At 38.6% G+C, this 10,859-nt stretch overlaps 1 protein-coding gene across 1 annotated transcript; it reads right to left on the bottom strand.

Moving 5' to 3' along the window:
- Positions 1–2,262: 2,262 nt before the first annotated feature.
- Positions 2,263–10,810, bottom strand: LOC107149327 (histone H2B type 1-M). Its single transcript, XM_015494126.2, has 2 exons — positions 9,892–10,810; positions 2,263–2,470 (listed from the first exon to the last, which is right to left on the bottom strand). Exon 1 carries the CDS (start codon positions 10,279–10,281, stop codon positions 9,901–9,903), a length of 381 nt encoding a protein of 126 aa, XP_015349612.1. The 5' UTR covers positions 10,282–10,810; the 3' UTR covers positions 2,263–2,470; positions 9,892–9,900.
- Positions 10,811–10,859: the final 49 nt, after the last annotated feature.

The following is a 10,859-nucleotide window of genomic DNA, read 5'->3' as shown; positions in this document are numbered from 1 at the left end:
CCAAGGAATCCACTTACAGGAACAGATATACTTAACTATGTTTATGTTTTTTGAGAACTCAACTGCTAACATGTTCATACACTCTAAAATAATCTAAACATTGCATGTTATGTCAAAATACTCTATGGGATATTTGATAAAGCATTTGGCAAAAAAGTAAGGAAGAGAGGCAGTTCTTAGTTCATGTGAACACATATATACTTACGGTAATTAAACCATATGGCCTTGGTCCAGATATAGAAAGAACAGTCAGGCATTTCTTTTTTTGTTTGTTTTCTGGAAGCCTTTTTACTGACATTTTCTAATTGTGTATAGATAGTTGAGTCTTGGTTTATGCATATTTGGAAATACGCCAGGGGTATGAATGTTAAAATATCCTAAGCTTATGTCACACAGTTAGCAAAAGGTTATCTGGTTGATTCCTCAAGTAGGTGAGTACCGTCAGTGTGGAAAAGGAGGGTTTCTTTCACGTATATGGTGTGCCAATGAGCTAGAAGACAAGCATTCCTTAAGATGAAGAGATAGACGAGTGGTGTGTGTGTACCTGCCATATGGAGAAAGGAACACCTGTGCCACACTACTACTGAGGGAAGAGGGAGAGGCAGAGAGAAAACTGGAAATCTCACTGTCTTGCGAATATTTTTGTTTTTTTGTCCTGTTGCTAAATCAATGCTGTAGATATGAGATAATGCCTGTTTTCAATGGTTAAAAATTGACACCTCTGGAGACAACCTGACTGGGTCAGATTGCCCTGTCATTTAACTGTACGACATTGGCAAGTTATTTTAAGCTTCACTTGGTATACTCGTGAGTAAAACTGGGATAACAGTGCACATGTGTGTTGTGAGAAATAAACACATGGAAAGCAACTGAACTGTGTCTAGGTGTTAGTTTTTTTAAAAAGTATACAAACAAAAGCAATTTGTAAGAGTTGTCTGCTCTGTACATCCGCGGCTGCATTATATTCTTGGGCCCTGGGCACTTTTGCCTTCTTGGGCCCCTTCTATTAAAATAACAATTTTATCTAAAAAAAAGGATTATATTTGAATGTTATTTATTCGAATGTTTTCTTCTGCCTAAGATCTTATTGTTGTTCTGATTTTAAAATAATTCAATGTTTTCGTGCGCTTCTAAAAGTACTGTGGGCCCCAGGCACTTTGTTTAGCGATGTCGTGTCAGAAGGCCACAGCTATTCACCGGGGGAAAACCGTCGGCGCACGCAGTCCTCCCGCAGGGGGCTGCGGCCGGCAAGGCGTCCTCGCAGTCTCAGCCGCGCAGAGGAGCGGCTTAGCCATACTCCTCCATCTTCAGATGTCTCCGTGAGGTTTTATCTGCCAGTCCCGACGACGGAGGGGCCAGACTCTCGGGAGACTTAGATGAAGACCGGAGACACGACCCACCACCAGTAAACTAAAGCGAGTGGGAGCCAGGGCAACTAGGCTGCGTGATGACGCGGAGGGTAACGGAACCGGCGTGGGGGGCGTGGCGAGCCGGCCGTAAGACGGAACCGGCGTGGGGGGCGTGGCGAGTCGGCCGTAAGACGGAACCGGCGTGGGGGGCGTGGTGAGACTGCCTCACGACAGAACCGGCGTGAGGGGCGTGGCGAGCCCGCGTACGACGGAACCCGCGTGGAGGGCGTGGCGAGCCGGCCGTAGGATAGGACTGATCCAGCTTGGAAGGAGAGGCGGGTCTGCGTTTTGCTGCCCGTGACCTTTAAAACAAAGTTATCCACGTGTTGTCCCCGGACCAGCAGCAGCAGTGTCACCTGGATAATTTAGAAGTACTTTCAAGTGTAACTTCAGAACTGACAATTAGGAGCGTGGTGGCGCCCCGCAATGTTTGTAGATCTTTCAGGTTATTTTGGTAAACATTCACGTTTTACACTGCTTTAAAGTATTGTTCCTATCAGGTACAGATGTGAGCTCTCTAGTGGCAGCTTAGCGAAACTAAGCTGTTTACCTTCAGAGTCATCACCAAAGCCCAAACAGTGCCTAAGGCCTACTACTACCTTGATGCTGGAAGATGGATAATAGCTAGATAGATGTGGAGAAAGGAGATTTTTGGAGAAATATTTGAATGAGCAAATGCAGAATTCCTATTCTCTACAGGTTTTCTTGTTTGTTTTACAGACTATCTGTCATCCTTTGACTTTCAGCAAATATAGTCCGTGATGGTGAATTACTAATAACTGAGTGTGTAACAGAAGTGAATTGTTTTTAGAAATCAAACGAAAAAGTAAAATGAGAATCTAAAACGTCTTGGTTAGTCTCTTCCGCTTAGGAAATGATCTCCTTTTGATGATTTATTGAGTGCTAAACCAGTATGGGTTGGATCTGGGTGGGGTATACACAGAAGTCAGTCATTCTCCATCAGATCAAACTTGTCATACTTCATATCTTCTATGGACAGATTCATGTTTTCGGTTACTTTATGCATTCGTTTCTTCTGTGCATTCTTATGTCTCCCCTGACTGAAGAAATAAAAGGTTGTATTTGTTAGTTGTCATTTTGCCATCAGCATTAATATTTACTATTTAAAGAAAAGGTTTTTTTTTTTTTTTTTTAACATGTGCTTGCATAATGTTCTATCAGGGATTCCTATTCCAAAGTTACCTGCTTAATAATTATTAGCATCAACAAATAATAGCTCAAATCATGTTTTGTCAAGAGAAATCTCTGAATAATAGGGTTTTAGCTTAAAATCCCTCAACCACTCTTCTTGGGTAGGAATCTAATAGTTCAAAAGCTCATAATTCCTACCTTTAGTTTCCGAAATGATTTGGCCACTTTGATTTTCATTTTAACTAAGAAAAGTAAAATAATTGCTAACAATTGCAAAGGGCTTAATAAATGCCCACCACTGTTTTAAAAACCTTATTATTTTATCTCAATTCATCCTTAAGATAACTCTTAGAAGTGGTCTACACTTATCTTTTTTGTAGACATCAGAAAAGTGAGACCCTTTACTGTGTCACTCATTCAATTGAATCACTGTGACAATTCAACTTTATCCTCTATCCCTGTTGTTACATACCTATGTACACTTCAATCACAATTTATTATGTCAACTTGGAGATACTTTTTGAGAGTCTGTTGTATGAACCTTAAACATGATGAAGTTCCTACCCTTATGGATCTTGCAATCTTGAAAAGAGAAGTGTGAGACAAACAATAAATCAATAAATTTGTGTTAGCTAACTATAATGAATAGGGAAAATAGAGAAATAATGAATAGGGAAGGTTGAGGATGGAGATATAAAGGTTCCAGTTTACATCTGATGGTTAGAAAAAGCCTCCCAGATGTGGTGCCATTTTAATGAATTCTCTCAACCCTAAACCCAAGAAATGTGGGGAGTAGTTCAGTTCTTACATGATAGGTATTATTCCCAGCAGAGACACCAACTATATGACAAGATTTACCAACACAGGTCACTTTTTTCTCTCTGCCTTTCTCCTTCCACATTCTGCTTTAGGCTTTTCTTTGGATTTCTTATCTCTTTCCCACCCTTTTATGGTTGGTTTGCTTTTTCCGTTCTTTTTTCTGAGTCCTTAATTTCTGCCACGTTTCTTTTTCTCCCCATATTCCTTCTTTCCTGAAAAATAGTGGGCTGGATATTTATAAAATACTGTTTGATATATATAAATTATACCGAAAAAATGTCAAACTTTTAAACAAATTTTGAAACAGTCTCTCTTTTTCTACAATTTTTATTCCCTATCCATGTAGCAAATTTCATGGTTTATGGGAGAAAAAACTACTCAAGTTACTACTGCTCAGGTGAAAAAAAGTTGTTTTCGTTTTCCTTTTTCTATTTAGTAGCGAATGCTCATGCTACCAGAATGAAGTTCAAAAACTCCAAGCTTTACCCAAAGTTGATCTCTATTCCTGAATATTCATTTCTTTAGTAAGCATCCATAGGGGGGAGTTGGGGTGTATAAATCAAGCAGGATACTGCTAAGGGTGTTCACCTGCATGAAGTACAAAACATTCTTCACTGAGAAATCTTATAATTTCTGGGTCTACAATTGATCTAAATATGTAAAACGATGTTACAAAATAATCAGAAAAATTAAATACTTGTGGAACTCAAGTTATGGCTAATTATATATATCTAATTAAAATGTTTGCTTTAAAAGCATAATTTTTCTCATAACTCAAGTTACTGTTGCTTATGTAAAGAAAAGGGTAGTAATGTGTAGTAAGGAAATAACACCACCAGAAGAGTGGTGTGGCCTTTGTCCTAGGCTACTAGGTGATCTCTAGGAATGTCAGGCCCATTAGCTAAAAGTATTTATATTGCCTGGGGCACTCAGCTAGACCTTGTAGTTCAAATATCTTATTTAGGGTTGAGGCTTTGGGCCTTACTTGTCCAGATCAGAGATCTTATTTAGGGTTGAGGCTTTGAACCTTGGTACATCTACCTGATCTATGAGGAATGGAGACTAAGGTCAATCAGGGTATTAGACATGTTGATATGATCAAGGCCATATGTCAAACCAAGGCTTATACTAGGTTTTCCTAGTTGTTAGTCCTTGTGTTGGTAATGCATTTGGAACATCTTACATTTTGCTCTTTGTTGCTTTTCTGATTTTAGTCTCTGTCCTTTTGCTGTAATATATGTAATATTGAGTATAATAGCTTTTACTGAGTCCTCTAATGATTTATCAAATCTAAGGATGGTTTTAGACACCCCTGAGCATTGGATTTGGTGTTAGATATAAGGGTAGTTTGGATTGTTTTAACTTTGCAGTGTGGCATAAGGATGTTAATAGTGCTAGATTTTGTCAAAAGTTGAGATGAATACTTTAATGAGTTTGGCAATCCTAATGGGAGCCCAAATTCATTCACTTCCTCTAGATTTCCAAATATGAGATTTTTTTTTTTTTAGGACAAAGGAAGATGGAAGTAGTGATCTGTAAGTCTTTTTGAAGACTTTGGAAGTCAAAGACCACCTTATCTCTATCTCCTGTGCTAAGACTGGTGTTGTGCCCAAAGACATTTCAATGGGTCTCTCAAGTAAACTGATTTTATAAGTAAACACTCTGTGAAAAACCGTTATACTACAGTTTGCCAGGAAATTTGGACACACATCAAGAATCTTTATAATTCTTTATGACTAAGATCTATTTTTGCTTTTTTCCCCTTCCTTTTGCCTTTCTCAAACTCTTATTAATCTGTTCTTACATATTGAACTTAAAAAAAAAAAAAAAATCAGTCTTTGCCTGGCGTGGTGGCATAGGCCCATAATCCCAGTGGCTCTGGAGGCTGAAACAGGAGGATTGTGAGTTCAAAGTCGGCCTTAGCAATGGAAAGGCGCTAAGCAACTCAGTGAGACCCTGTCTGTAAATAAAATACAACATAGGGCTGGGGATGTGGCACAGTGGTTGAGTGCCCCCGAATTCAATCTCTAGTAGTCCCCACAAAAAAAAAAAAAAAAAGAAAGAAAGAAAAAAAAATCAGTCTTAAAATCTATGTTAAAAAAAATTACCAAAAATCTATATATTAAACAATTAGCTTTAATTTCTTGTCCAATTTTAAATTTATCAGACTATTTCCTGTTATTTTCATATTCCAAAGTACTGAGTTTTTTTTTTTTTTTCAAAAGTTTTTCTTCTTAGAAAAGTTCAAACCTATTTGTTGAACATTCTAAAAACAATCACACACCAGATATTTGATTTACAGATTGAAGTTTGGGATTTTGCAGATGGATTAATTCAAAATATTTAATACTTTTTTTTAAAGTTCCTGCAACATGCTGGGCTACTATTTATAGTAAATACAAAGGCATTTTATCATCTACAGTCTTAGGGAAATGTCCCATCAAGAAAAACATCTGGGGATCTTATTGGCCTTTGTGGACGGTGGTCAACAGCAGCCTAAGTAGTAATTCTTAAAAGGTAATAAAGACCTGATAAAGATATCAGGTCCAGGTGACATTACAGCTGATTTCTATCTGGTCATTAAAGCACAAATACTTTTACAATTTCTGTACTTCAACCATAAAATGATGATGTGGTTTTAAAATATGTCAACCAGATCTTTTTGTACCCTTACCTTAAAAAAGTGGAACATAATTTCCCTTCTGAGTAAGCATTAGTTTTTGTGACTTGCTTACAATGAATAGAATGTTGCAGAATAATAGTGTATGACTTTTGAAACTTGGTTACAAAAGACTTGTTGATTATTTTTCTATTTTTGAGGGATAACATCTGCCAAGCTTTAAAGATAGGCATACATACTAAGCTTTCTGGAGAGGTTGTGTGGCAAAGAACAGAGCTTTTGAGTAACAACCATCTGAAACTTGCCCAACATTCTGGCATGCCATCAAGGCTTTGAATGACCACTGTCCTAAGCTTACATGTAGACTTTAAGCTCAGGTGAGAACCTGAGCCATAACTAGGTATTCAGTTTTTGACCCACAGAAACTAAGAGATAGTAAATGTTAAATGTTCATTGATTTAAGCTGCTCAATTTTGGGATGATTTGTTACATAGCAACATGCTAATAGAAGGAGAGCCCCACAAGTTCATAGACATGTCATGATTCTAATGAAAAAGATGAAGATAAACCCAGAAATGAAAAATCAGGATGTTTTTATGTGTTCATAGAAATGGGAAAAAAAAATCCATGTCAAGTGTTAACAGAATTTATCTTGCCCATATTTAAGATAATACAACATGAACAAATAAGACTTGGCCTACAAATGCAAGTAGGGATCAACACTGGCATATCTACCTGTAATGTTTGGAGGAGGAAAAACATTATTTCATCAGATGCCAAAAAATGATGGCATAAATCATTCCTAACAAAAGGGTTAATGGAGTTGGAAGGAAAACTACATCAACACAATAAAATACGATACATATGTAGAAAAACATAAATTATGAACTATTAAAGCCAATTCTACAAGAAGGAGGAAAAAGAGGACTCTTAATGTTTCTAATGTGGAATTTTTTTTTTTTTAATATTGTTTTTGACTGTAGTTGACATAGGATAAAAGCAACTAACAAAATAGTTACTGGAAAGAATACTAAATAGTTTTATTTGCTCTCAATATCAAATGAAATAAAAAGCATTCCATTAAATATTGATTGAAATTAGCAGAATTTGGTAAAGTTAGCTAGATAGAAAATACACAAATAACCCATTGCTTAATAATCTTACATGCAGAATTTCAAACAAGCTTTAGTTTGATGCCATCTGTCAGTACGGAACAGAAGACACTTAAGAACATCAATATTATATTTGTTGTTAAGGATTTAAAAGTTTAATTTACAGATCACAGTGACCTCTTTTTTGTTATAATATTTTTCATTTCCTTTATTTTTAATTACAATCGAATCCATCAATTCTAGAATTGTCATCTTTTAAATCTTACATCTGTATCATTCTGATACTACAGTATTATGATTACATAACAATAATTTATATTTGCTTTTCAAACATGATCAGTTATACATAAATTACAAGCATGTCAGATCATTTTGTTACTAAATATAGATTTTTTAAAAAATTACTTTTACATTTTTCTCTATGCACTCTGGATAATTACTTTAGATAACTTTATATAACCTTGATACATAGTTCATTAAATTCCTTTAGTTGGGTTCAATGAGCTTTTAAACCCATCCATTAAACTTTTAGTTTTAATTCTAACTAATTGTATATTTGTTAATTTATTTTCTAAAATTCCTATTTGGTTCTTTTTTCAATTCTGTTATCTTTGTATTTTTTTTTAAATTCCTTACATGTTTGAAATCTTTTTTAAAAGACATTAAAGCTTTTTTTGTTTTTTTAATATATGAAAGTTTCTGCTTATTTCACCTTTTACTCTCCCCCCACCCCCGTGGGAATTTGTTGAGGATTAAAATTAATCTTGTTCCTCCAAAGATGATTTGTATTTTCTCTACCACATGCTCAGGAGCATAAAACCAGCCTAGCTATTCTGTCCCCAATTTAAATTCTCAGTCCAGATCCATTGACTACCTGGTGGGCATGCTGAGAATAAGCTGGCAAGGCTGGGATGACCTGCCTTGGTGGGAGGATGGATTCTGCTGAGTGTGGAGTCTGGAGCTGACTTTCCACCTTGCAGTGGTCTATAGTGGGCTTATGTACATTTGACAGTGAACGTTTCCATTCCTTTTCCTACCTGAGCATAATGGGGTCCACTTGATGCTTTCAGTATAAACAGTCCAGGTGGCCGATTTTAAAACTGACTTTTCCCCTGCTTTTCTTCTTCCCTTGCTCTAACAGCCTGGGAAATAAGACTAACATTTTTGTGATCACAGACTAAGCTCTGTCCTTCACTGCCCTGAAGAATGTCACTGCCTGAAAAAATAATAATAAAAAAAAAAACTCCAAACCTGGGAATTGGAGCAAAGACTCTCTCAAGGACACCTGATGGTTGATCATTTTCTTTACTGATAATATGTCTCCAGGCTGTGGTATTAACTCCTTTGTTATTGTTATTAGATGAGCTAGGCTTTTGTTTGGTGTCTGTTTCCTAGGTGATTTCTTACAAGACTCCACACCATGATTAAGCTCCATACATCATCTTAAAAAGCAAAGCCCAGCTGGGTGCAGTGGTCAAGCCTGTAATCCCAGAGGCTCAGAAGGCTGAGGCAGAATTGTTAGTTCAAAGCCAGCCTCTGCAGAGGTAAGGTGCCAAGCAATTCAGTGAGAGCCAGTTTCTAAATAAAATACAAAATATGGCTGGGGATGTGACTCAGTGGTTGAGTGCCTCTGAATTCGATCCCTGGTACCAAAAGGAAAAAAAAAAAAAAAGCAAAGCCCAGATTTGCGTGAAAACCCTGCTCAGGGTTTCACTAGGGCTGTCCCTGGGTCCGAGTTTGTTACTTTCATAGCTAATTTTCATTGCTTTTTAAAAAATATATTTTTTAAAGATTTTCAATATTCATCCAAGTACTAAACTTGCCATATAATACAAAATCTATCCCAAATATTGATAAATACATATTTGTTTATGAGGGTGTGAGGACATTAGTTTCTAGGTTCATACTTCCCTCTGCCAATACCGTTCTCCTAAATTCTCTATCCCAGAAGGCTCTTGACTCCAAGCTCACCTCACCCATCTCATACTCCCTGTGCCCTTGCATCTCCACTTTCCTGACACTTGGGGACACCCAGGAAAGTGTGAACCATACTGAAAGTTACTTCTGCCCGTCAGCAGTAAGGCACCTATCAGGTTGACTGTGGGGATTCCCCTGTCATCCAGAGGCCTTTTAAACTGCTGTCAAAAGGCAAACTAAGTGATTTTCTGTGAAGGTATAGTACTGACAACTTAAAAGTATTTCAGTGACTTTCTCTTTTGATCTCCCTGTGCACCTTTTGGAGAGAAGATCCCCTTCTTGCTCCAGCACTCCCCGGAAACCTCCGTATTGTAAGATTACTTGACTACTCAAGTAATCAGGCCTTTTTCAGAGTCAGGTTATCTAGATGGAAAGGTTTTAAGAAAAATGGAGAGGAGGTATGCTCTGAGCAGGAGGAGGTCCTCAGAGCATACTTTTCTGTGGTCCGGGCAGCAAGCAGTCATCACCGAGTCCTGGATCACTTCATGGTCAAATTGGAGAACTTTGCACCGAAACGGAGAGCTGCACATTTAGTGTGACTTTCCGTTCTTATTAGTGTACAGCTATGTGATTGTTAACTATACTGAACCTGTACGTGCACAGAGTACTTAATTTCTAGTACCCACTGTTACTCCTCGCATTTCCTATGCAGCACTGATGTAACATCAAAGATCAGTAAACCAGCTTTCAATCTAGTACGAAAAATGCAATAATTGTTTGGACTTTAAGAATTACAACTCATTTGTGAAAATCATGCGTGGCTCTTAAAAGAGCCTTTGGGATTAGGTGTAAAAACGCTTACTTGGCAAGTTCACTTGGAGCTGGTGTACTTGGTGACCGCCTTAGTGCCCTCCGACACGGCGTGCTTGGCCAGCTCCCCGGGCAGCAGCAGGCGCACGGCCGTCTGGATCTCCCGGGACGTGATGGTCGAGCGCTTGTTGTAGTGCGCCAGGCGCGAGGCCTCGCCCGCGATGCGCTCGAAGATGTCGTTCACGAAGGAGTTCATGATGCCCATGGCCTTGGACGAGATGCCGGTGTCGGGGTGCACCTGCTTGAGCACCTTGTACACGTAGACCGAGTAGCTCTCCTTGCGGCTGCGCTTGCGCTTCTTGCCGTCCTTCTTCTGCGCCTTGGTCACCGCCTTCTTGGAGCCCTTCTTCGGGGCAGGAGCAGACTTCGTGGGCTCAGGCATTACAGCGTTCAAAAAGCAAAAACCAGAAGACTGATGCAAATACCTGGGAAAATAATCACCCCCCACTAGGTTACATGCATTTATAGATGCGGTATTCAAATGAGGTTAATAAGTTTTCCTCTACGATTGGATTAATTCTAGTGTGTCGTCACAAATGCGAATGTTTAACGACACTGAAATTCTTCCGTTCCATTGGCTATTGCGTTACTTCACTTTTACCCAATCAGAAAGCCCAAACTGGATACCCAAAGCTACTATAAATAGGTCTCTTCCAGCACAATCGTTCGTATTTCTCAGAGCAGAGAACTTTTCTTGGTCACAGTCACGTTAAGCTTGTGGGCAAGTCAATTTCCTAAGTCGCCCAGGAGAAAGACGACAGCAAATGAGTTAGGCACGCACATCCGCAGCCCTCACGCAGGTTCAACATTGGCAACCTCAGCGTTGTGCTCAACTGCGGATAGCCCGCACTTCCTCCAGCCATCAGCTCGACCCCACGGTGCCACCCTTCGAAGGCACCGAGACCTTCTAAGCTCTTTCTCCCTAAGAACCCAAACCCTAAAGCCTCCACCTACTTATTA

This window comes from Marmota marmota, unplaced genomic scaffold (assembly GCF_001458135.2).
Source record: "Marmota marmota marmota unplaced genomic scaffold, marMar, whole genome shotgun sequence".
Taxonomy (NCBI): Eukaryota; Metazoa; Chordata; class Mammalia; order Rodentia; family Sciuridae; genus Marmota; species Marmota marmota.
Note: the sequence above shows the minus strand (reverse complement) of the source record. Positions and strands in the feature narration are given on the sequence as shown.